Source organism: Platalea leucorodia (genome assembly GCF_965183815.1).
Source record: "Platalea leucorodia genome assembly, chromosome: 6".
Classification (NCBI taxonomy): Eukaryota; Metazoa; Chordata; class Aves; order Pelecaniformes; family Threskiornithidae; genus Platalea; species Platalea leucorodia.
The window spans coordinates 20,416,513-20,441,841 of NC_138828.1; the positions used below are offsets into that span (position 1 = coordinate 20,416,513).

General features: G+C 47.2%; 3 protein-coding genes across 10 annotated transcripts in view; 2 read left to right on the forward strand and 1 right to left on the reverse strand.

Moving 5' to 3' along the window:
* Positions 1-29: 29 nt before the first annotated feature.
* Positions 30-11,107, reverse strand: ENOPH1 (enolase-phosphatase 1). 2 transcript variants are annotated; one of them, XM_082316058.1, is made up of 6 exons: positions 10,965-11,107; positions 7,324-7,422; positions 6,339-6,541; positions 3,481-3,613; positions 3,070-3,193; positions 30-1,947 (listed from the first exon to the last, which is right to left on the reverse strand). In XM_082316058.1, exons 1-6 carry the CDS (start codon positions 11,046-11,048, stop codon positions 1,808-1,810), a joined length of 783 nt encoding a protein of 260 aa, XP_082172184.1. In that variant the 5' UTR covers positions 11,049-11,107; the 3' UTR covers positions 30-1,807. The 2 variants fall into 2 exon arrangements, with proteins under 2 accessions (XP_082172184.1, XP_082172183.1); XM_082316057.1 differs by having other exon boundaries at positions 7,324-7,425.
* Positions 11,108-11,630: 523 nt separating this feature from the next.
* HNRNPDL (heterogeneous nuclear ribonucleoprotein D like) lies at positions 11,631-16,169 on the forward strand. Of its 3 annotated transcripts, none has more exons than XM_082314862.1 (8): positions 11,631-11,823; positions 12,353-12,521; positions 12,610-12,771; positions 13,035-13,166; positions 13,283-13,397; positions 14,224-14,391; positions 14,618-14,715; positions 15,100-16,169. In XM_082314862.1, the coding sequence occupies exons 1-7, from the start codon at positions 11,735-11,737 to the stop codon at positions 14,686-14,688; spliced, it is 906 nt and encodes a 301-aa protein (XP_082170988.1). In that variant the 5' UTR covers positions 11,631-11,734; the 3' UTR covers positions 14,689-14,715; positions 15,100-16,169. The 3 variants fall into 3 exon arrangements, with proteins under 3 accessions (XP_082170988.1, XP_082170989.1, XP_082170987.1); XM_082314863.1 differs by having other exon boundaries at positions 15,895-16,169; XM_082314861.1 differs by having other exon boundaries at positions 14,618-16,169.
* Positions 16,170-16,282: 113 nt separating this feature from the next.
* HNRNPD (heterogeneous nuclear ribonucleoprotein D) overlaps positions 16,283-25,329 on the forward strand; it is a 12,116-nt gene continuing 3,069 nt past the window's right edge. For 4 of the 5 annotated variants that reach the window (XM_082314857.1, XM_082314859.1, XM_082314856.1 and 1 more), the window contains exons 1-4: positions 16,283-18,301; positions 22,153-22,321; positions 23,127-23,288; positions 24,459-24,590. In XM_082314857.1, the coding sequence (XP_082170983.1) occupies positions 18,111-18,301; positions 22,153-22,321; positions 23,127-23,288; positions 24,459-24,590 (654 nt within the window). In that variant the 5' untranslated portion in view covers positions 16,283-18,110. Of the gene's footprint in view, positions 18,302-18,474; positions 21,978-22,152; positions 22,322-23,126; positions 23,289-24,458; positions 24,591-25,329 lie in introns of those variants that run through there. The other variant, XM_082314860.1, reaches the window with a different exon arrangement.

Below are 25,329 nucleotides of genomic sequence, written 5' to 3' on the forward strand. Positions count from 1 at the left end.
TACCCCATGCATAGCTTTCTGATGGCAAAGGCAAAACAAAAGGTGAGTATTTACAGTGTCATGATTAAAATTAACACTTAAGGAAGCCAGGGACTATTCAGCCATGCAGATACGCTTATTGTAACAGTGCTAATTAGCAGGCTCTTTCTAGGAGGAGAATCACACTCATTACACAGCCCAGAAAGGCACCCAGACTAGCTGCCTCACAGCCTTACTTGGTACCATCAAAGTTTTAGAAGGGCAGTGCTGGCATGATGTGGTTTCCTCCCAAAGTGCCTGTCTCTTGCTTGTTCTCTACACAGCAGCCTCCTTCAACAGGGACAGCTGTAGGTGTAAATCAGAGCTCAGGAAGGCAACATGCACGTTAGTATTCTATTTTGGCTGTCCGTGAGGGCAAGCTTGAGCGCAGCCATGCAGAAATGAGTAAGTAACAAGTGACACCCATGCATGAAGTGCCAGCAGCAGGGAACCGGGGTTTCAGACTGCCTCTGCCTCCACTATTACTAGGTATAACCTAGCTATAGCTCCCACTCCTGCACCCCCACTGAGCCCCTACTGAAATGGCAAGATGGTCAGGGAGGTAATACGGCTCCTCTAGCAGGACAGGGTTGTCTGCCTTTAATAAAGGACCAGGGAAGGCGAAAGCAGGAAAACAAAAGTGTTCACAGGTTTAAAAAACCAGAGATTTGCCTTTAAGTGCTGGTATCACTGGTGATAGACAGGAAGGCTAAATACTGGGATGGAGTGAACACAATGAAAGCAAAGTTGTGTTTTTATTTACTACCTTAGGAAAAGCTCCATGACCATCTGATATAAATTGGCACAATTTAGGTAGGGTAGGTGAAAAGGTCAGGGTTTTAATTCTCATTAAATGCAGCAGGATGTGTCCCGCAGGAGCAGTTGTTTGTCAAGGCTTGCCCACAGCTGACCAGCGCTATGAACATGTGACGGGGATGCTGGCTACTGAGAAGGAGTTCCACAGGTTAGTGCTAAGGGAGATGCTTCAGAAACGCGGTCAAGCTGACTTTGGTGTTTAGCCAGTTGTATCCCATAGCCCAGCACCATGATGCAGCAGTGAGGTGGGTCTAGAATTAAATTTTTAAAGCTATATTTATATATACTCTACTTCATTCCGGTAGGCTGGCTGTGTAGCTCTAAGCAGCTTCCATATGCAAGTTGTACTGTTTTGTACCTAGACCTGCTGTGGATATAGCCAAGATTTAAGTTGTTCCTGGTCGAAAGAGCTTGCCTGCAGCAAGGGCTGGCTTCTTCTGTGGCGGCCCAAATCTACTGTATTATAGCCCACATTTGGCATTTTCCTTTGGGCATCCTAAGCCCCCTAACTTTGAAAGTTTTGACTTAGCCAGCAACCCTGTCTGCAGGGAGATGCTCACATCCCCTCATGGTCCCCAGAGGTCCCTCTGGGACAGGGGGGCATACACCTTGTTTGCAGACCATTTCTAAAAATGATGGAGCTCGTGGTGGGGTGTCTCAGCACCAGATTTCAATGGGTGAGTCTGAAGGAAGCATCCCCTGAGCTAATTGCTAGCTGGGAAAGGGGAAGAACAGCAGGGCTCATGGGTGCTGCTCCTCACCCTGTTCCCAGCTCCAGCTGGCTGCTGTAGGCCTCTGTCCTACTGCACAAGAGACCCCACACCATACTCTCCATCCATACCTGCCTGCACTAGTTGCAGGTCCAAGACATGATGTGGGTTTGGTTTTAAATTCTCATTATGGACAAAATTACCTAACGTTACACAAGGACAATTCAGGTGAAGCACAGTCTTTTGTGCATGCACTGCTTTCCCTAAGTGGAGAAAGGCAGGAAAAGTTCGGTGAAAGATGAGATGAGGCTGTAATACGATTTCTCATCGTCCGTCAGTCCTGCATTGCCTGGTCTGATCACCACAGCCACGTGAGTATCCGCTTCCTCAGCCGCGTTGGCTTCTGAAACAGAGGTGGGGAGAGTGGAGAAGGGATGTGCTTACCAACCTCTCCACATGAGGGTCTTTAAGGCTTGAAGATGCCCCAAAACACTGAAATGCTTTTAAAGGTTGAGACTGAGAGAGCAGCGTTTGCATGTGGCCCTGCAGGGCTCTAGAGAGGGACCAGCTCCCAGCAGACCTGCTGTGGAGGACTGTAGCTGCTGCATAATGCAGCGGATGGGAGCTGGCTGCCTGGCCATCTCCTCTCCTCTCCCAGCTGATGGCTGTCCAAGGCACCATGCAGGCAGCATGCACCGGCAGCTCGATCCTTGTCACAGAGAAGCTGGGCTGTGGTTGGGCTGTGGTGCTAGCAAGTCCAACAGCCCCCCCTCACCAGGAGTGACTTCTCACAAGCTTCCTTCACTCCCTGAGCACAAGAGGCCACAGGAAGACAACAGAGGGAAAAGGAGGTAACTGCAAATTCCCACCAGCTCTGCTGCCAGGGCTGGGGAGGAGGTAAGGGGTAACTCCTGGGGCTGAGATGGGGACTGAGATCACAAGCCAGTGCCATTTCTGCCAGAAGGACATTTCCAGCAAAGGCAGGAAAATAAATTAGCTTCCCAAGCCTGGCTTTCATGGGGTCAAGTCTTCACGACCAGGAGCAGTGTTTTCCTGCTGCTGAACACAACTTAACGGTAAGTGGCACAAAGAACCAGCCACCGCATGGGCCACATAGCAGCACAGCAGACATAGTCTGTTCCCCCAAGCATGGGTCACGAAAAGCACTGATCCTGTTTGTAAATGGGGCAAGCCAACTTCTTCCAGCAAATGCTCCACTCCGCTTTAACAGTCTCTCCTTGCTTGCTGGTGCAAGGGCAGGTTTTCTACTTGACCTATTTGTCATTTGTCCTTTGACCTATTTGTCATTTCTATTTCACCTCATTGCAGTGCTGCTCACAGGTATCCCACTGTGTGAGAGCCTGGATGTGTGAGGAAGGAGCATGGCAGCAGCTAGGTGGATGCCACCAAAGCCAGGTGGTCTGCAGCATTTCTGGGATGCTTGTGACAACTCAGCAGCACGCATTTAAAGAGTACCTGCCTCCCTTGCACAGGCGAGAGCCAGCAGAACTGGCAGGCCACCTACCTCGAGGGACATCTGTCAGGAAGAGGATGTTGTTGGTGGCGCACCCAATACTGGCGGCAATCCTTCTGTAGCTCTCACTTTCTACCTTGGGGCCTATTTTGGTATCAAAGTGGCCATCAAAGAGCTGAAAGAGAGAGAAAAGCAAAGGCAGTTGCTTAGTGCCACCTGAAGAGCAGGGCTAAACCTTGCTCCTGAGCAAGACGTCCCCTTTCCTTTCTACCACAGTAACAGCGGGGCCAATGCAGCCACGCTAGCATACTCAACTGGCTGAGCTTAACTCCTGCGGGTCAAACCCACTGCCCCACCTTCCTGTCACAGACTCTATTCATGAAGCGTTACGGCAAGGGCAGTTGTGGGAGGGAAGGGCTATGCAGAGGGAGAAGCTATAAGGAAGGCGATAAGGTTATCTACCTCCAGGATATCACCTTCTGTAGAGTATCCAAACAGAAGCTTCTGGGCTTCAATGCTGCCTGAGGAGTAGATATAGACCTTCATCCCCGCTTCCCGCCACTTCCGGATGGCTGGAACCACGTCCTCGAAGATTCTGAAGCAAAACAGGGCAACAGGTAAGGGCAAACCCAGAGGCACCTGGAGGGACACCTTTAGCCAAGGCACTGTGACAACTGTGCCATTAGTTTGCAAGGGGACTTCATTCTCAGTTTGCTCAGGGCTTCTGCAACTGGGGAGTCTATTTTGGCAGCAGGTGATATAGTCTTAGCTCCAGCCAACTGAGCAGCTCACTGACTGCTATGCAGACAGCAGGTCTGATATGAGCTGTTTCAGACATTTGGCAAGAGCTTCTCCAGCACCTTCAATTTGGAGACAGGAAGAAAAGTTGGTGGAAATGGCATCCCACTGCTTTTCTCTGCGAGGGAGGAATAAGGGGGAGGACAGAGAAGACAGGCTCTTGCATCCCGAGTCCCACCTCCCTTGCAAGCTACAAAGATTTTCCTATTGGTAAGAGCTATGGTCGTAAGCTGCATCCATATGGGGCAAACCCACCCCATAGGTTCAGGCTCTGACCATGTGTAGGGAGGAGCAGAGAGGAGGTTGCAGCTGCAGGAGCTAAATGAGCTTAACTGCACCACAGAGGGTGAACCAGCTCCCGTTCACTAGGCAGCAGCATCCCTTCCTTTATTCTTCTGGCCTTGCAATGTGCTGGGAAGGCAAGATACCAGTCTAGCAATGGGATGCTGAGTCTCAAAATGTGAGCTCTGTCTAACTCCTGAGTAGTAGCCGCCCAAAGACAACTCCAGCAGTGGATAGCAAAGCTGTGAGAGAGGGAAGGAGAACCTAAGCTAAGGCAACTGCTGTGTAACTGCTAACGGACATGTCTGTTGGTTCCCTCATACCCTTCTCATTTATACCATGAGACCTCTCCAGTGCTGCACTTAGATGTATGTAAAAGCTCTTTGTATGCAAAGGACATTTACAAGATCACCCATGTACTGGAGGAAACTGAAGGCTAGAGGATGCTCGAGAGGGACAAAGTGAGTCTGACAATAATACATGTGATAGTTGTTAAGCAAAGGCCACAAACAGCCTTGGAAGGGCAGGGAGGGCGTTCGAGTCTGATATGGCAGAAGGATGGAGAGAGGAGCTGGAGGAGACATGATCCCCAGGGAACCAAGTTTTCATCTCAGTCCAAATCGCAGCCTTCTCCCCTGCACTGCACAGCTCTGTGTGGCCACCTGGGCCAAGGCCCAAAGGTACTGCCCCAAAAAGCGGATCTGAGTGTTCAGCTGCAGGCTGAACACCTAAGAAAGAGGACTCCAAATAGATGCAAAAGGAGGTGTTGGACTAAGTTTTTCAGACTTGTAGCAATCAGCTGGACCTTTCTTCATCTCCAGTTTCTTGGCCATCTGCTCAGGGCCTTGTTGTGTTATGTATCTTTTAAAAAAAAAAAGTTCACTTTTTTCATAGTTATTTATTAAATGTCTCTCGTCTCAGCTGCAAATACTTTGAGCTTGTACAGCACCTGCAGAAACTCCCAGCCACCCTCATGTTTTCACATGCTGAGTTCAGTGCCTGGATTTCAGACACTGATATGCCAGATACCACTGGGTGAGGGGGAGACTTTAGAGATCTCACTCCTTGGATGCTGCCAAGCAGCAAGGATAGCTCCACAGTTTTTAGGCCACTATAAGACAATTAGCCCTGTTTTTAAAAAGAAAACCAACAGGACTGCTGTCCCTTTTGACTTGCTTTTGGGTTTTGTTGCTTTCTCTGGTGGATGTTTAAATTTTTCTGTGAGCTCTTTTTCTTCTTCCTCAGTCTTCCTTTGGAAAAACACTTTGTGAACTTTTTTTTTTTTTTACTTTGCTTTACTTTTTTAGTTTTAGTTTTTAGTTTAGTTTTTTTAGTTTGTTTTACTTCCTTAGGAACTTGAAATGCATAGCTTAACAAAGTATCTCTCGACCTAAATAAGATCAGGCTTAACTCCAGTTGTCCCTACTCATGCACCCTTGTGTTGTGGCTGAAACATAAAGAGGAGCCTGAAGACAAAAAGAAACGGAAAGGCAGGAAATGCTCGGGTAAGAGACAAAGCAGAAAGAAACAACTGAAAGGACCTGACCCTGCAATCCTAGCTTGTTTAGGCTTGTTCCAAAATGTCAGTGCAACTCAGGGACAAAAAATGCAAGATGGAGAACTGTAAGAAGTTCAGACTTGTGCCTCAGTCTCTTGGCTTACCAAGAAATCTCTGTAGAGAAGTATTGAGGCATTTTCTGACTTTTTAATGCAGAAGATAGTTGTCCCAGATGAATGTTCTGCTGGTCGTGGGAGCAGAATCACCCCGTGTCATGCCTCTATTACCTTGTTCTGTTTCTCAGACCCCCATCTCCTTTACAGTCCCTGCCCAGGTGGCTGGAGAACTGGCTGTTCCCCAGCATGTACCTGCAGATTATTCCTTAAGGAGAAACATTCTCACCCACTTGTCATCTTCCCAGTGGAGACTGAGACAACTTGGTCAGTCACGAGGTTACGGTAAGCTTTTGGTTCCCCAGATCCAAAGATTAAGCTCAATGGATTTGTGTTTCACTGCATGATCAAGTTTGAAATGGGCACAGCAGTGCCCTGGCTTAAGCCCCGACTGAACGTAAACATATTAGCTTCTCCAGCAAGGTAGTAATCCTATTTGCATTTGTACATGGGGCTGTTTCCAGGAATACCTTATGCAGCTATTCTGCTAACAGATGCCAAGGAAAGATGCACCCCATACCTGCCCCAGGGAAACGGACACACAATTACTCACACACACAATTACTCACTCTCCTTTGACGTGCCCAGTTGCATAGGCTGCCCTCCACATGTGACCCTGCAGCTGCTTCAGTGCTGTGGTCTTCCTGTCCAGAGACATCTGCCAGTGCACGTTGTCTACAACTGCCTGGATGACCCGCTCCAGCTCCTCTTCCCCGCTTCCACTCTGCAAAGGGATCGGCACGACCCCATCCAAGCTGGAGTCCTCCTGAGCCTGGAAGTCATCGACAATAAAAAGAGGTGAGGGAAGAGGTGGAGCGGTCTCAACATCTCAATTTAGGAAAGGGGTTTAAGACCTGCATCAATGCACCTCTGTGCAGGACACAGCTTGAACTGCTTTTCACATGAAGGGTTACAACATTGTTTGATTGCTTTTCTCAGTGGGAAATTCAGACTTCAGTAGTGTCTAGAAACACTTGCTTGGATTGTACTTTCCCAATCCAACAATTAGCACTACTGTAGCTGTATTGTAAATACTCTAATGAGAATTATACTTGCTTAAGTATTTAATTACTGAAATTAAGGCAAAGAAGCAAATGCATCTTTTGGCTTCAGCCACAGGTCTTAAATTGATGTCGTGTCCCTGTACAGAGGCAGGATACCCTGCCCTGTGCAGGACAAGTACTTTTGCCATCCCTCCATGCTGCTTGCCGAACAGGTGCCTGGCAGCTGCAGCTGGCGGATTCAGCAAGAGAAGGGCACAGTGCAGGCATGCATGAAGCTGAAAAGCCATGGTTCGACGCCCACTCAGGGGCTGTGAAGACCAAGGTGAGCTGACGGAAGCAGCTGAGCTGCTGCCTACCAAGCACCAGCCCTTCCTCAAGCACAACCCCAGGCTTTGGGTGGGGGAGAATCAGCCTGTCATGGCAACCAGCCTCCGTGGGGGACAAGGAGAGGTATAGGCTCATATTGGATGACTGGGGAAGTCCGAGTAACCTGAAGTCTCAGGCATGCCTTGAAAACCCAAACAGACACGGTATAGCTCTGTTGGTTAACCTGTTTCCTCAGAAGTCCGACGTCCCGCTGGCATTCCTCCTCCTCCCAGTGAGCGCGCAGATACTCCTTCACATTGTCTTTGATGTAAGGGAACAAAGTCTCCTGGCAGCACACAAGAAAAACAGGCAGCGCCTTTAACCTGGCAGAGGTAACGCTGACTTGCTTTTAAAGCAACTGTTTGCACATGCTGGTGTGTACAGTTATTTCCCCCGCTCGAGCTTCCCCTACAGTACTGCAGCTTGTGAAACTGCTTGCCAAGGGTGTCTGCCTGATCGCAGGCCAGAGCCAACCTTGGGCCAAGACTAGTGCAGGTGGATTTTTTGCATAAAGGCTTATGTAGCTGCAACTTTTAAATCCCAGGATGGAAAGGTGGGTGATAACTGTTCCTGGGCTTGCCAAAAAATGTTGCAAATGGCAGACATGACCCCAAGTTCCCATCAGCTGAGGATTACAAGGCTGACTGTGTATGTGCTCTGAACTGACTCTGAAGTTATACTACTCTGTTTTTAATGGGATGCTTGCCCTAACAAAGGTCATTCTGAAAACACATCTCAACTTCCCACCAGAGCTAGAGGAACTTTTTAAAAAGAAAAGTCTAGTCCAGTGACACTGAGCTCCATAGGACAGTCTTGCAAATGAAATGAAACAGGGTTAGGGAAAAGTGCCACAGGAGAGTTACAAACCTTCCCTGAGATCCCAAGGGCAACCAGAAATAATTACAAATTGCTCTCATTAGTGGTGTTTCACAACTGAGAAGCCACAAGCAGCCGCCGCGACAGCATCTCTGGGTGTGGGAAGAGCCTCAGGACAAGAGGAAGGGCAGGGAGCTCCTTTCTTTGGGTACAGAACTGAGCTTTTCTTAACTGGGAAAAATTTGGGATGGGGAGGAGATGGGAGGAAACTAACCCAAGCTCATCACTCCTCAAAAAATGGCCAGTGATATTTTTCTCCTCACTGTGTGTCACCTTTAACTTGTTACTGAATTAAGAAAATAGTGATCCTGAGAGTGTGATGTGGTGGCAAAACTGCAGGATTTTCTATTACTCCAATATTGTGTTTTCCACGTTGTATATTTTAAAAACAATGTAAATTTAGGGGAAAGGAAAATATCTTAAATTCCTAGAAAATTACCACAAACTTGTCTAGGGAAATCAACAGCCTTGTAATACCCCCATTTACTCTCTCATTTCCTTTATTTGAGCTTAGTTGCTTTCAAACTATCTTTTAAATCATGGAGGAAATTAAAGAGTACCCACTGGGGAAATACAACCGACCCACTGACTTCGTTTAACTTCCCTTACAACTTGGATGTCAAAAGGTCCCAATTGCTTTCCAAAAGCAGCGTTTCGTGTTCTTGTGCTGGCAAAGAAGAAAGGCTCTGAAAACGCATCTCTGAGACTTCAGCTTTCAGCAAAAGTTGGTGGCTGCAAACTCTTGAATAGGTTTAACTGGGGCCATTACTGACCTTTATAAATTCACCTGCTTCTCTTTTATCTTGGCTAGCAGGAGACCTGAGCCTGTCTGTGCACAGCTCCCATTGCTCTGTCCATCTCCTGTGCATGCTGGGGAGATGGGTGCTATCACCCCCCCACACCGCTGGATGGCCGGGCTCCTCAGCGGCATCCAGCCCCAGATGTGGCTGCCCCAACACAGCTTGGCAGGATGGACAAACAGCTGTCAGCAAACACAGCTCGACAGCCCTCCTAAGCTTTCGCAACTGCTCACAGCAATGTTAAATCCAGTACAGAAAGGGTGGTATTTTTACCATCAGTAGACACCCACATAGCACGCTGTAATTAGCGCTTGTAGGATTTCAAGTGACCAGGGTCAATCTTCCTCTCAATGTCCATGCAAACTGTCATGAAGTTCGGTGACAATCTGCTCTTTTACAGGAGATCTGGCAAATCCCAGGAGATGTACTTTATCGAATTACATCTCTCCCCTGCCATCTACTTTTCTCTGCCAAGGTGGACCCAGCAAAAGAGAAAACTTGGTGACCTCTAATTAGGGGCCACCAAATATTCTCTTTTCTGATATCTTTCCTTAATCCACCCATCAACTGGCTCATTCTATTTCCTTACTTTTCATATTCAATAATTCTAATACTAAAGAAAGGATTAAATTAAATCCTTTAATATTAAAGAATAAAATGTCCACAGAATCAGCAGTGGACCTTTTAAAGGGAAACAGAAATTATGGAGGTTAACTGAATGTCCAAGCGAAACAACTTGTTTCAAGCATTTTCAGGATTTCCAGCAAACTGAGTTTTATTGAGAACCAGAACTCATTTGGCCTCCCTGCAACAGAAAGACTTTGGGTAGGAAACCGTCTCAGGTGTACGGCATGTTATTTGCATGACAGCAAAACGGATTCAAGGTGGACGTAACCAACTTCGTTGCCCTGTTAGTAAAAAATCTGAGCTGTTCAAACTGTTTAAACTGAAAGCTATTGAGGGGAGGGAAGCAGCTGTAATGTCATCTAGACCTGAAGTTTCAAGAGCACTGGAAGAACGTGGACAGGAAAGATGTAGGTCATGTTGTTCATCTGTTAAACTGTGTTAGCAGAAACACCTAGAAAGCCTGGCAAGAGCCTTCACCTCTCCCCACATCATGTGGCTCACAAAGCACCTTCGTAAACTACTGGCAAAAAAGATCCACCAAAAGCTATAATGTCTCATGGAGAAATACCGGTTAATGGCAGGAGCAGGGATAATTCTGTTTGGTGTCTTAAACGGAAGCAAATTGCTCCCTCCTGTGAAGCACATGAGCCTGGTTAGGGACCAAAACCTCTTGGAGAGGAGGGACCCGCAGCGGTTGGAGAACGGCAAATTTTAATAGCATATTTACAGCGTTTGTCCAGATGCCTCCTGCTGGCCTCACAGACTTCCCAGTCCCCTGGCTCCTGCACCTGAACGAACATTTTCAATGGTCTTAAGCTTTCTCCTAGGCAAGGGAAGCCACTCATACACATTCCCTGTTAGTACAATCCTCCCCATGTACGCTTGAGGCGCTCTCTGTGCTGCCCTCCCCGTGTACTGGTCCTGTGCATGCTGGAGGAAGGACACACATCTCTGGTGACACTGGAGGCATCTGACTGTACCACTCTTTTGAAGGGAAAAGGCAGTGGATAACCCCGAGATAGTACTTCAGGCTCTCTGCAAACTCGGGTGAGCTGCTGCAGCTCCAGCCATCTGGGCAACAGTGATGCTCGAGGGTTTTTCCTAAATGAGGCTGAGCGCACTCCAACTGCCCTATATCCATGAAAAAAATCATTTACTGAACTGCCCTGGATCTGAACAGTTCCCTGTTCCCCTGCGCACAAAAGAGGCAGGCGATCGGAAAAATGAGACCTATTTTCTCGCGAGCATTATTCAGAAAAACACAGAAAATGTGTCACGGTTTTACACTTCTGGAGGAAACTGAGGCCTGCCCTCCGCAGGGCTGCAGCCCCGGGAGAGGCACTTCCCCCCCCGCAGGGTGGCCGTGCCAGCGAAGGGGACTTGGAGTCACAAAAATCTGGCCGGGGCACCGTGACCCCACCCCGGCTGCCAGGGCTGGGGGGCATCACGATAATAACGGCGATGCTAACGGGGCTCCCGGCCGCGTGGAGAAGCCGCCGCCGCCCGCCCCGCCGGGTCTCACCTGGACGAAGGCGATGGGGGTGGTGGTGCCCTCGATGTCCAGCAGGATGGCGCGCACCTCCGCCGGCACCGGCAGCACGCCCATGGCGGCGGCGGCGGCACGTGGGGCACGCGGCGTACCGGGGGAGCGCTGCGGCGGCGGGCGCCCCGGCTGCGGCTGCGCAGGGGCCGGGCCGGCCCGGACGCACGGCCGCGGATCGCGGGAAGCGAGCGCGGCGGCGACGAGACCCCGGCGGCAGGGAGTGCCGCGCCGGCTGTGCCCGCCCCCAGAGCGTGCGCCCCGCCCCGCCGCCTGCTGAACGGCGTTTCTGGGTTGCACGTTACCCTCCCCGCCCCAGCCTCGGCGCCGGAGCCCGCCTGCCCCCCTTTCCCGGTCCCCGTCCCTGCCCGGGGCAGCGACCCCCGCCTCGTCCCAGGGCCCTCGGCGGGAAAGGCGCGCGGAGGACCGAGCACGCGGAGGGGCGAGGCGGGCGGGGATGGCGGCTGCACGCCGCGCTCCGGGCCCCGCAGCAGGGCACGGCCGTACCGGCGCGCAGCCGGAGCGACCCGGCCGGGGCTCCGGGGAGGCCGGCCGGCCGCCGGGTGCTGCAGCCCCGCTGGAAGCCGCCAGGGGCGCTGCGGCGCCGGGCGAGAGGACGGCGCTGATTGGCTGCCGGCGCGGCTATATAAGGGCGGCGCAGGCGGTGCCCGGATCTTTTCCGCCGCCATTTTCTCGCCCGCGCAGGTCTCCGCTGTCTCCCGCCTGAGCAGTTCCGCCGCCCTCGCCCCGCCATGGAGGACGCGACCGAGATGAGCGGCGGTCCGGAGGAGTTCGCCGAGGGCTCCAAGATCAACGCGAGCAAGAACCAGCAGGATGACGGGTAGGGCCGGGGGGGTCGTCCCTCACCCACCCTCCTGGGCCGCGCGGGGGGGGGGGGGGGGGGCGGGGGCGGCCGTGGCTCGGGCGGTGGGGGGGGGCGGGGCCTCCCCCTCCGCACGCCAATGGCCGCGCCCGCTTTTGTGTATCGGGCTGGTGACCCAGTTTCCGTGGGGCGGGGAGAGGGGGCTGCCAATCAGGGTGCGTGGCGTCACCGGCAGCCTATGGGGGCGTGCGCTGGTGGCGGGCTCGGGGCGGGGGGGGACGCGCAGACCCGGCCCAGGTGTAACGGCGAGGCCGGGCCGGGGCAGCCGCTGCGGCTCCCCCGGTGCTGCCCCTGCGGCCTGGAGCAGCGGGCACGGCTGTCAGGCCCTGCAGGCCGAGCCGGGTGGTGGCGGTGGCTTCCTGATCGCCTTTGGCTTGCGGCGGCCCCGAGCGGGCTTGCTCCGTGCGCCACGCGTGCATTTGCACCCAGCTGTGTGTGTGTACACACGTGCATTTATGCGTATTCGTATGTACTTGTTGCGTTTCAGGAAAATGTTTATTGGAGGCCTCAGCTGGGACACCAGCAAGAAAGACTTGACAGAGTATCTCTCTCGGTTTGGCGAGGTTGTGGATTGTACGATTAAAACGGACCCGGTCACTGGGAGGTCGAGGGGGTTTGGGTTCGTACTCTTCAAGGATGCTGCCAGCGTGGAGAAGGTGGGTGGATTGCTTATGCATCGATGGCACAAAGCCTGCCTGTGTCACTGTAGTGATCTGAGACTTTGTTTCTTTGTGTGCTTCTTAGGTGTTGGAACTGAAGGAACACAAACTGGATGGGAAGTTAATAGATCCTAAAAGGGCAAAAGCCCTAAAAGGGAAGGAGCCACCAAAAAAAGTGTTTGTTGGTGGGCTGAGTCCAGATACATCTGAAGAACAGATTAAGGAGTACTTTGGCGCTTTTGGCGAGGTATAGTATAATGGCATATAAGAACAGCTCTGGTTTTCAAGTGCCTCTGTCTTAAGACATTTGTGAGGAGAGAGCTGGCTCAGGCTTACATAAAACTAGGGATTGTTGAAATGATGCATGTTAATGATTTCATAGTGTTGTGATAGGCTGATTTATAGCTGTCAAAAGCAGTTGGCATAGACATTGGACTGCCAAATGGTTCTGGTAGCATAAAAAGTTGCTTGCAGATTTCATGTGTTATTGATAGGTGCTTTTGCTTTCAGATTGAAAACATTGAGCTTCCCATGGACACAAAGACGAATGAAAGGAGGGGCTTCTGTTTTATCACGTACACAGACGAAGAGCCAGTAAAGAAGTTACTAGAAAGCAGATACCATCAAATTGGTTCAGGCAAGGTATAGAAGCTCTTGTTCTTAGCATGTGAAATAGACCATCTCTGTAGGCTTCCTGAAAGCAACTCAGAAAACAGTCTTGAAATTCTTGATGAGTTAAAGAATTTCTGTCTTTACAGTGTGAGATCAAAGTAGCACAGCCCAAAGAGGTATACAGACAGCAGCAGCAGCAGCAGAAAGGAGGAAAAAGCAATGCAGGTGGTGGACGAGGAGGTGGAAGGGGGCGTGGACGGGGTGAGTGTTTTGGATGTTGAAATTAATGTAAATGCTTAAGTGTCTGTACCAAATACTAAGGTGTTTGTAAATATTCCAGGTTTCAGGCTGTATGCAGATCTTGTGTTTAAATTGAATGTGGAAAGTAGCCTGTTAGTAAATGGTATTTTGGTGGTTGTGATTGCTTGTGGAAGCTTAAGAATCTCTTCTTTCTCTGCTTGCATTCAAGTGCTGAAGTGGCAAGCTGGATGTAGGGTGCTTTTGTATATCCACAGTTGACAGCACAGCTAAATGGATAGTGCAGTTATCCTTTCACGTGAAGGGACACACTGTTAGTTGGTTCATGGGTGAGAAACCATGAGCTGTTTGCTGAACAGGAAGACAGTCACTCTGCTACACCTTATGGATAGATGAGAAGCAATCGGCTGTCAGGTTAATGCATCTCAGTCTTAAAAAGTCAAGTAGTCACAACCAACACAATGCAGTAAAGCTGATCTGTGGTATAACTTGGTGTTCGGGCAATTAATGATCCAAAATGGAAGTTAAAGGAAAACAGCAGGAGCTGCTGTAGTGTATGCCTTTAGTGTTGTGTTGTGTTTTATGAGCAGGACTACCTGCTGTCTTTCTCTAACGTGGGTGATAAGGTCTTATGACCCATCTCTCTCATCCAAAAGAGATGCCTCAATTCTTTTTAGAAAATAATTTTTGAGTTCTTGGGAAGGTAAGGGGATTCTTCCAGGTAATAGTTCTGGCATAGAAAGATTGCCATAGAAAGTTAGATGAAGTGGCATAGGAGAGGAGTGAAATAGTAAGTTCTGTAACTTATAAATGCTATACTTGGTTTCAGGTCAGGGACAAAACTGGAATCAAGGATTTAATAACTACTATGATCAAGGATATGGAAACTACAATAGCGCTTATAGTGATCAAAGCTACAGTGGCTATGGAGGATATGACTACTCTGGGTACAACTATCCCAATTACGGATATGGGCCAGGATACACAGATTACAGTGGTAAGTGGTTTTGATCTCATTCCAGATAATAATAGCATGCCTCTTTAAACAGGGGCCTCTTTTAGTAACTTGTTTTGTAACACCTCTTACTCATAACACATGGCTCTAAAGAGTAGCTCTGTTGGTGTACTGTATGGGAACAATCTCCTTCAGAGTGTTGGATGTTAATCTAATGCTTCTGGGTTGTTCCCTGCCCCCCCCCCCCCCCCCCCCCCCTTGTCTGCAGGTCAACAAAGCACATACGGAAAGGCATCCCGTGGTGGCGGCAATCACCAAAACAACTACCAGCCGTACTAAAGCAGTACCTAGTACTTGAGGAAACAGGTGTGTACATGAGTGCAAGGTCTACTCTGAATATGTCTAATCTAATTTAAAGATCAATAGACAAATGAAGAGTAAAAACTTGCGTAGCATGACTTTTCCTTTAATTAAGCTTTTGTTAACTTAAAAAAATAATTTTTTTTTTAAAACCAGCTTTGCCTACAGTGTCTATAGATCTTTAACTTTGTAAAAATGTGACTTTATCTTCTTTAGTACTTCAGAAAAACATAAGAGTTTTTCTGTTTTGCGTTGTGTACCAGGTGGTCTAGAGGAATAATTAAACTTATTAGAAGTATTAACAGGTAAAGTACTGAAATGGGTACAACTTAAGGAAAACAAGAATGTTGTCTTCTAACTCTGACATTATACCTTGTTTGTACCCGCCAGCGGGAACTTCATTGCAGGCCGTGTGTCACCCTGACCACGTCTATCTCTGGGGTCGCACGTTGCAGGCAGAGCGCAAGGCATACACCAGAAAACGCTGTCCTGTGGTATGGTCTCTTCCAACTTCATGTACCAGCGTAAAGATTAAAGTGGAAAACTTCAGACTTTGGCTTCTTTTTTTAATCTTTTTGGAGATTAAGTGTCTTAACTTAAATGGTTTTTTACAGGAGTTAAAGTACATAAATGCCTTTACAGCTTAATCATTTGGTCTTCTGTTTAGTGTTGTATTTCAATTGTGGAACTTCATTTTAAGTGTGCATTCTTTAAGATTTAATGCTTGCTTTTTTCTTTTTATAGCTAATAGTGAAATCTGCAAACCAAAACGAACTTTTAAATCTGGAAAAACGTTAAAGATCATATGCACGTGGACTGTTTGAACTAAATCAACTTGACTTGTGTTTGCACAGCAGTCGTTTAGATGGATAAACAAATAATCGTAAACCCTTTTGGCAGTGTTTCCAGTGGGAAAAAAATAATCCAGAACCTGATTAGTAGTCTAAATTGGATGTGTGTTGTTCTGGAACAGTTTCCTAAATGGGCTGAATGGCTGTATTTGGGAAGATAAATTACTGATGGGTAACAAAACCTCTTGTGTTACCTTAATAAATATGCATATGATCTTTAACAGTGAAGAAAGGAATATATAGAAGACTTAAAGCAGTTCATGAAAATGGACCTTTTAAAGATTTTTGTAGTAACTTGCACAGATCTGACATACATTTTGTCTTGATTTTTTAGGTAGAGATACTGCAACAAAGCCATCTTGCAGCGCATCGTGAGTGAATGGAGGGTGGTCTTCGTGAGACAAAATGACTATTTTGTAAAAGACTTTTAGTGTACGACACAACTGTGTCTAACTGTACATAGTGGCTGACTAGTTTTCTTTTATGGTTTTTACTTTCTTTTTGCCATTCATGTTATGATACAATGTGGACTTGTGTTTATACAAACGTTATTTGTATAATTTCATGTTAAAGGATTCTCTAATAAATGCTTACTTAAGTGAACGTGTAGTCTTGCTGTTGGCTGTCAGCTTACAGTGGTATAACTTTACTTTTACTTGTATAGAAGGGCAGGTACCTTTCTGGAGATCATAAGTGGCTCAAGACAAGGCTATTTTTTATACAGGTCAGTACAACCCACTCCTTTTCCTGACCCTGTCTTAAGAGAGCACCATAATGCCTTGAGTTAGCATCACTGTGGAAGATGGCAGTTTTCTCCTGCCAGCTGCAGAAAAGAGGAGAGAGTGGTCTGTGGCACGATACTGTCAATTTCATACATCTGGAACTGCAGCAGCACCTATGCTGATAGCTCAGCACTGCTTGAGGGGTTGGAGGATGAGATCTGTATCACCTTTCAAGGTTTTTCAAGCACTTAAGGTTCTAGAATACTCAAGGCTATAACTTAATTACTTCCCTAGGGCAATTGCTCCCTGTCTATTCCAATTCCAAGCAGGAGATTACAAATTCCTGAACTTCAGGGTCAGCAACTAATTTCTGATCCTTCTGATGTGAAGGATCTATTCCTTCAAGTTAGATCCTGTACTAGATTCTTCTCAAGTGGACCAGAAAACAGGTTTCCTATCTTGTGTATACTAGGCAAGCAACATAACAAAAGCCTGAACAAATGATTGCCAGAGAAGGGAAACTGCTTTAACAGGTTGTTTTCTGAATAGGGGAACAGCTGACATACACATTGTGCCTGAGGCCAAAGGATTGCAGCAGTCTGCTGTAAGGTTTTTTGTTTGTTTGTTTTTGTTTTTTCCTCAGCACAAGTATCTAGTCATGTATCAAAAATAAACTTTGCGTGTTGGAAGAGTAAAGTTAAATGCAAGTAGCTAATACACAGGGGAGACTAGTCTTGCAAACTTTTAAAGGGAGTAGTCTGGGTAGAGGTTTCTCTCTAAAAGTTTCGAAACCATAATTTCAGTGTTTATTTCTCTCTCAGGCAGCTGACTATTCCCCTTCTATCAAGACAGAAGAACTGCATACAATAACTGCTCTGGGTTAAGTAGCTGCTAGATCTGGAGAGGTTCTTGTCATCTTAGCAATTAGGTTGGATGAGAGAAGACTCACTGACATCACTGGGTACAAACTAAAGGAAAAAGCACATGGCCGCTGGGAGAAGTCACAGTGATATGTGACTTTGTACTCCCGACTTTTCTGGAGTGCAGCTGGATGCAGAAGCTGTCCTGAACAGCAGTGCGTCCGGGTGGCTGCAAGCACTGCTCTGCTTTTGCCACTAGGACGTGGTTTTGCTATTGCACTTCTTTGTTAATATAAAAAACCCCGCTAGTCTAAGAGTCAAGTTTTACTTCAATCTGTAGCAATTTATGTTTTAAATTTAAAATGGACTTTTTTTTTTTTTTTTTTGTAAAGGTTCATTTTGGTACCTTCAGGCACTGGATGCTCCAGGGGGTGTCCGCGGATTGCGAGGTGCCCAGAAGCCCAGTGCAGGCCGGCCCTGCAGGTTCGGGACCCCGCAAGGCTCCGGGAGCCGCGTCGGGCAGGTCCCCAGCAGCTACCGGTTGGAGAGCGGCCCGCCCGGCCTCACGACGAGCGGCCGCTCGCCCCGTGCCCGGCTCCGCAGCGGCCACCCGAAAAACCCCAAGGCTCTGCGGTTGGCGGCAGGCCGCCCGAGGTGCGGCGCGGCGCTCACGGACAACGGCCACCAACCGACAGCTCCAACGACTCCAGGGACTGCACACCCCCCGCGCCATCTCGTCGGGAGGAGGTGTCACGTGACCACGCCCGCCGCGCTCCTTCCGTCCGCCATTTTAGGTTGGGTCGGTGGTGGCGCCATTAAAAAAAGCGAGCGAAAGGAGGAGGGCTCGGTGCGCTTGTGCCGTTGCCGGGGCCGGGAGCGGGGCCGGGACCTCGGCGGGGAAGCGGCAGCGGGGCCGGGGACGGCGGGCGGTCGCCGGCCGGCCGGCGCGGGTCAGCGGCGGCGGCGCCATGTCGGAGCAGCAGTTCGCCATGGACTCGGCGGCGGCGGGCGCCGGAGGCAGCTCGGTGGAGCCGGCGGAGCAGCCTGAGGGGCTGGCGGGGGCTGGGGCGGGGAGCGCCGACGGGGGAGGTGGCGGCGGCGGCGGGATCGAGTCGGAGGGAGCCAAGATCGATGCCAGCAAGAACGAGGAGGACGAGGGGTGAGCGGCGGGGGCGGCGCGGGCGCCCCGCGGCTTTTGTCTCCTTGGCGGCGTCTTGCTGGGGCGGGCGGCGAGGTCCAGCGCCTCTTGGCTCGGCCTGGTGCGGCGCGGCCCCGCTTGCCGCCCTGTTTGTTTACTTGGCGCCGCGGCGACGTCACGTACCGGGCCGGGCCGGCGGGGGCGGGCTGCCGGCGGGGCTCGGGCGGGCGGTGCCGCTCGGGCATGTCCGCCTTCCTGTTTGCCGGGAGCACCGGGGCGTGCGGAGCGGGACAGAGGCCCCCGCGGCACAACAGTGACCGCTGCGAGCCGGCTTGCGCTCCGGCAACGGCGGCGGGGGGCGCGCCGCTGCTCGACCCGGAGCGGCGCGGCTCGGGCGGTAGCTGGCGGCTCACCTGGAGGCTGCAAACCTAAGCGCGACCTGGGGGCCTGGTGTGCTCTTGGTTTGCTCTTCGGCATTACAGGGAGTCGGGGGTAATACCGTGCTCTGGGTCGGTTTCGATAAATTAGTGGGAGCAGCGCTGTCATGAAGTTCCAAATGCTGTCAAGTGGGGAAAATGTCATGTCCCTGTCAACCCAAATCCCACGGCAGTTGGCAGTGGCTGGTCCTGAGGTGTGATGTGTGCCAAACTACAAACTTTTTTTGTTTTTTTTTTTTGAGGATGTCTTTCCTAGAAGTTAATGTGCAGTGCACGTGTTAAGGACTGTAACTCAACGTAGCTCAATGCTCAAGTTGCAATCACTTAGTGTTGCCCTATGTTGCAAACATAAACGGTATGTCAGTTGCGTGTCAGTGAGAGGCATGAGACACCTTGACTTCTTCCCACCCTAAACCATTCCTCCTCTCCTCATGAAACTTGCTGTGAGGAAGGTTGCTTTAGGTGACAGCTTAAGAATGAAGGCAGCAGTTAATCTAAGGGTCTCTGCCTAATGCTTGGCATGGGGCAGTGTCGCTTTAATCTAGCAGGTGAAATTCATGTATAATAAATCCAGTCACAGGATAGGCTACTGCTGTATGCTGTCTCGTGTCAGGCCAATAAGAAACTAAAGTTACAGGCCTGTTTTTGATCAAGGCAGAAAATAAACTGGATAAAGGAAGACTAGCTACTGTGTCCTGTAGAGACCTGTTGCGAAACCTTCCTGAGTGTCTTCCTTCTTCTCTAATAACTGGGATGTTGCTGAGAGCAGGGAGAGAGAACAGGAACCTTTTTTGACTGTTCTGCTAGGGTTAGTGAAAACTTAGAATATTTTTGTTACTTCTCACCTATTCTTAATGGCTTTAAGTACCTTTGCAGTTTGCATATTTGTTTTACTTTTTGCCCTTGAATACATACCTATTAAAGGATTTTCATGAGGAAGCTCATCTTCTTTTAAGTCAACACAGTCTAGAAAAAGTTGTCACTGAGTGGTGCAGTGAGCAGTGAGCATACTGACATTGGGCAGTGAGTATGCGTAGCATACATTGACCTGTAGTTCAGTTCAATTGTTTTTTGACCTGTCAATTCTTAAGGGTAATGCTGTACAGGATACAAAGTGTTTTGACAGCTCTCTTGGTAGTAGAGGGAAAAAACCACGTCCTGGGTAGCCTCTGGATGTGGGTACATCAGTATTTCCTTTGCATTAGGAATTAGAGACAGTGTCTTCAGGAAAAAACAGTGCGCAGGTTCTCGGACCCTCAGATCTCCTCAGTGAGAACTGTGGACTTAAGAAAGCCACTACTTGTGGTGATGTCTATGCTCTGTTTAGCTAAGTCTGAAGTTTGAAATCTTTCCTGATACGCTTCTGGTAACTTATTGTGGAAAACTGTATGTGCTGACGTGACTTACATTTCCCAAACCACAGTTTGGCTGGTGTATGTATTTTACAAGCTTTTGACAGCACTGTGATATTGCACCTTAATTGTTTCTTGTGCTCAGGTTTGTGTTGTAGCCTTGATCTGACCTCAGTTTTGCAGTGGAGCGGTAGTTCGTCAACTTCTGTAGTGGCAAACAGAAGCAGTCATGTTTTGCTGCTCTGTAACTGGACTCACAGATGCAGTTATTGCATGGTGGGAAGAAAATCCTTCAGAGGGCTGTCAGTTTCAAACTCGTGTTCTTGGTCTGTCACGTGTTTAGTGATATGAAGCAGCATTTTGTATGTTAATGTTGATTGTTGATAATTGTAAAACAGGTGTTTTGTATGTCACATTTGTATGTTTGATAGTAACTGCTAGAGTATCACTGTCCCGCATGTGTCAGAAATACGATGCTGCATCCTCTGTATACGTTCTGTTTTGCTGCTTTAACAAAAACCCACAAAACAAACAAACAAGAACCTTAATGATGGATGAACACAAGGACACAAAAGCATCCTTTATCCTTTAATCCTCTCCATACTGCTGTGAGGCTGCTGGTTTACCAGTGTGGACCATTTTTGCCATATTGGTCCTGAAGACAATAAGATGTCACACTAGAAAAGGCTTTTGGTGCTTTGTTGAAGAGAGATCTGGAACTACTGGGAACAGTGGATAAAGGGATCGGGAATCGGTGCTCCTCTTTATAGACTTCAAGACTTTTTATAGAAGCATCTGAAGCTCCTGAACCCCCTCATCTGTATGGAGGTTGAATATGTTTGTCAGAATCTGAATGCTCTTGTTAATTCTGTAAGAGCACAGCTAATTCAACAGAGTTAGTTCACATAAGCAGCTTTTGATTTGAGACAGTTTGACTTGTGGAAGTACAACACAATTGTACATGATTGGCAGAAATATTTGTATGTGTGTGGAAAGTGGAGGAGTTAGAAATGTGGTACAGTGTTTTTTCAGGTTTTCTGGTAATTGCGTGTGATTGCGGAATAAATTGGTACAGTGAAAATGGACAAAGCTTGGTAGAAAGCATTTTTATGGATCATAATGGATCATACTTTCTGTTTTGAGCCTGCTGTAAAATCTTCTTTATCAGTATTAGAAGAGATCATCTCGGATCGAATCCTCTTTTGAATGGGTGCATAAGCCCTGTGCATAATTACTAGGAGTGTTTCATTTGTGTGCATATTGGCTTGATTTTTAGTTGATGCAAATCATGAAGCGTTTCCTCTCAAGACACAGTGGTTCTTGATTTTTTTTTTTTTTTTTTTTTTTTTTTTTGGTGGCTTACTAATTCGATGGGATGGTCATGATTTGATTCCAAGCTTCCAGTGTGTTTTTGAAAATACAAGTCATGATTAGAGTTATCTGCTGTACACGTTTGCCCAGCAACACTGGTCCTGTAGATGGGATATTGGGAAGATGTTCTCGTGATTGTATTGGATTATGCCAGGTGTTTATAGCATGTTTTGGGGAGGAAAGATAAGTTTTGACCATCCAATACTTTGCTTTTTTACTGCTTTCTGGGGAAGGGGACTTGACTAAACTTTCTTTATTTCTTTTAGTTTACTGATATTGGCATATGTCCAGTCCAGACTAGTACATAAATGCTGCTCTTTAACTGCACTGACTTACAAATCTGTTCTGCCTGTGTTTGTTTCATAAGCAGTTGTGTGGAGGCTCTGCAGATAACTAAATGGAATTAAGCCTGTGGTGGGTCAGTAGTGGTGGGAATGCAAGGAAGTAGTAAAATATCTTTTCGTCACTCTTTGTAGTTTCTTGGGATAGCAGAGTAAGCAACTGCAGCAGAAGATGGTGCAGAACTTTTGTGTACATGTAAGTCTTTATCTAATCTGGCCAGCATCATTTAAGCAAGTTCTCAAAAAGTGCAGGCCTGTTGTGTGTAATGTCACCGATAAAATTGTGCTGTTCCTTACATTAGGATATAAAGCTTGACAGTACAGGATTTTGGGTAAGACACATTAACAGATTAACCATCTTGTCTTAACAGGAAAATGTTTATTGGTGGCCTTAGCTGGGACACTACAAAGAAAGATCTGAAGGACTATTTCTCTAAATTTGGTGAAGTCGTAGACTGCACTCTGAAGTTAGATCCAATCACTGGGCGATCGAGAGGCTTCGGCTTTGTACTCTTCAAGGAATCAGAGAGCGTAGATAAGGTAGTATTAATGTAATGAAACAACATGTTCAGTTTTACATGTTCAAAGATACAGCGCTCAGATGATTGTATGCATAGTTATTTGTATGTGATCTGTTAAAGATGATTCTGGGATACGGTATATTTAAGATGCTTACTGAAATGTTTTCTTCCTAAACAGTCTTGCTTGTGATGCAGTGGCCAGGACCACCAGTGATGCCCAAAGTATGGCTTTTTGTACTTACAGGGGAGCATACTGCAAGCCACTGGACTTGAGCACTTTAAAAATACTGTATATAAATGTCTGCTGTGTACTACTGTGAAAGCAGTAATTTACAAAGAACTTCGTCTTTGCATTCCAGAGCTGCAACGTGAACCTCTAGAGTAGACCTTTGATAGATAAATAGGCTTTGATAGATTTGGGCTTTATCCAAACAAAAATTAGCTGTTAACCTTTCTGAAATGCTGTTGACACAACACACTGAAAAGTTTTCACCTTCATTGACCTTTGGTGAAATCTAAAGTACAGATTCTTTACTTCATGAAGTTTCAGGATGGGATTGTAGAGTACTTTCTGAGAAATGTTACACTTCTACTTCCCTTGGGTGATACGTGACTCTTGAAAGGCTCTGCCTGTGTTAGTGGATAGTGATCAAAATCATAGAACTGTTTGGTTTTGTGCAACAAATTATTGCTATAATCAAAGTATTGAAATTGAAGCAATAGCATTAACAAAAACTGAGTACAAAATAACTGGGCCTTGCTCAAAACATCAGTGAAACATTTAACTTAAACTGCGAGTAAGATCGTGTTTTAATTTTCCACAGGTCATGGACCAGAAAGAACATAAGCTGAATGGAAAAGTCATTGATCCCAAAAGAGCTAAAGCCATGAAAACAAAAGAACCCGTTAAAAAGATTTTTGTTGGGGGCTTATCTCCAGACACGCCTGAGGAGAAAATAAGGGAATATTTTGGAGGTTTTGGTGAGGTACGTGGTGAAATAAACTGCTTATGCTTGTAGAACTTGTTCTGTCTTCAGAAATTCAGTAATAAAAAGCAGCCTCCAAATGCAACCTGCGTGGATGCTACTGTAAGCTTGATGGCCAGTGTAGCTCCATGTGTCTTAGTAGAATTTTAATGATAAGAGTATTAATTACAGGCTTTGAGTTGCATAAACTGGGTTAATGGAAGGAGGAGCTGGGAGAGTTAGAGTCAGAGAGTTAAGAACTGATTCATGGGATGTCTGACAGTCTTGACTGGGGCAGGCATGGGAGGCAACGTTTTTGAGCATGCTGCTTTGGTCAGTTGGGTGAGATGCTCTTCAGCCACCCCAGCTGGTCTGCTATGGCACAGATTCAGACAGTTTCCCTAAATTCTGTGCAACTGTGTAGTCTCGTGTCTCTCTCTGTCCCTAGTTTTTGGTGATGCAGATGAACAAAATATCACTGCAGTCCTTAAAAGCTGTTCTTGTATGAGCTTTCTACAGCTACTAGTTCCCTATTTGTTCTCAGATGTTGCCAGCATCAGGTGATAACTGTGTTGTCACGAAATTCGATTGTCATATACGTGCCATTTTACCACCTTACAGACAGTTCACTCTGGACTATAGATGTTAATTACTATTTGCCTAGGCTGAGGTCTTGTGTGCCATATGTAAGGAGAACTGTATTCTGTGTTTGTAGTCAGGTGTAAAATTTGTCCTGTTTAACATACAATTTTAGCAGCATTGTGGATGAACAGAACTATGCACTTGGACAAAGCTACATCTTTTTCATATGAAACTTGAAGGTTTAGGTCTGTTCAAGGTTTGAAACACCTAGTTACTTCAGTGTTAACTGAGTTAAAACTGAAAGTCAAACGGAGACTATTTATCCAGCACAACTAAAATATTCTTTGTGCACCGTATTTTGTATGAGTTCCTGAATGGGCAAGTGATATTATGAGTTAGAAGAAAAAAATCTTTTACACAATTATCAACACTATTTCTAGGTAAGGTGATGTTTGTGATGTTGATGGTTTCTAGTGATGTAAAGCCCTGTGAAGGAGGCACATTATCATATTCAAATCTAAATAATTTCAGTTAACAAAATATGACCAGTTAGAAACATTAAATGGCATGAATGTCAGGATAAAAGATAAAATCACTGTCTTCCACCAGGTTGAATCGATAGAACTCCCCATGGACAACAAAACTAACAAGAGGCGTGGATTTTGCTTCATTACTTTCAAGGAGGAGGAACCAGTGAAGAAAATAATGGAAAAGAAATACCACAATGTTGGGCTTAGTAAAGTAGGTGGAGTTCTTCCTAGAGAAACTGAACAATGGCAATAGAGGGAATTACATTATCAGTTGTATCTGTTTGGGGATAATAGTCTGAAAATACCTGTAAGCATTATTTCTTACATGTAGGCGTTATGCCTATGAAGTATGTATATAGGTACTAGGAATAGGTTATTGTAATCTTAACTTCTTGAGCTGAGGGGGTTTCCGGTGAGGTTTTGTACGGCATCCCCTGTGGGGAGAGGGCTGGGCTGCAGCGTATTTGTTCATTGTGAAGCTCCCACGTTCTCTAGCTGTGTGGTCAGAATGCTGTGTCACTGATCTGCTCTACCAGGCTGCACCATGTTCTCCTGGTAGCTGGATCTTTGCGTGTTTCATATGGAAATACTTTGTTGTTTTAAGCAAAATGTCAGGTTATCTTGGAGTGCTTCCAAAACTGAAATGAAATGGGAAGTTAGGCTTTCCTGCTGGAAGTTACATTTCTTTCAGAAACATGGTTGGAATTCACCCTTGTAACAAAAACTGAAATTGTAGCTGGCCTCTCCTATGTTGGATGAATATGTAGTGGAAGCTTCAGAACAAAGTTGAGTAAAAATGTTGGCTATACTTTTGTAACTCAGATTTGATTTCACTTTTCTCAGATAAATAGACCTCAGAGGTCTATTTCAAAGGGAAAACAGAAAGACATACAAAGAAACAAGCATTCTTTTCAGAATTGGTTCTGCTGGCAGAAAATGAGGAAACTTGA

What these genes read in the sequence shown, in the direction of transcription:
- ENOPH1 (XM_082316057.1), bottom strand. Translation starts at nt 11,048, where the DNA reads ATGGGCGTGCTGCCGGTGCCGGCGGAGGTGCGCGCCATCCTGCTGGAC. An exon ending in CCCCCATCGCCTTCGTCCAG is followed by an intron (nt 7,426 to 10,964) that starts GTGAGACCCGGC and finishes GTGTGCTGCCAG; the next exon opens with GAGACTTTGTTCCCTTACAT. An exon ending in ACTGGGCACGTCAAAGGAGA is followed by an intron (nt 3,614 to 6,338) that starts GTGAGTAATTGT and finishes GTTTTGCTTCAG; the next exon opens with AATCTTCGAGGACGTGGTTC.
- HNRNPDL (XM_082314861.1), top strand. Translation starts at nt 11,735, where the DNA reads ATGGAGGACGCGACCGAGATGAGCGGCGGTCCGGAGGAGTTCGCCGAG. An exon ending in ATGCTGCCAGCGTGGAGAAG is followed by an intron (nt 12,522 to 12,609) that starts GTGGGTGGATTG and finishes TGTGCTTCTTAG; the next exon opens with GTGTTGGAACTGAAGGAACA. An exon ending in ACTTTGGCGCTTTTGGCGAG is followed by an intron (nt 12,772 to 13,034) that starts GTATAGTATAAT and finishes TTTTGCTTTCAG; the next exon opens with ATTGAAAACATTGAGCTTCC.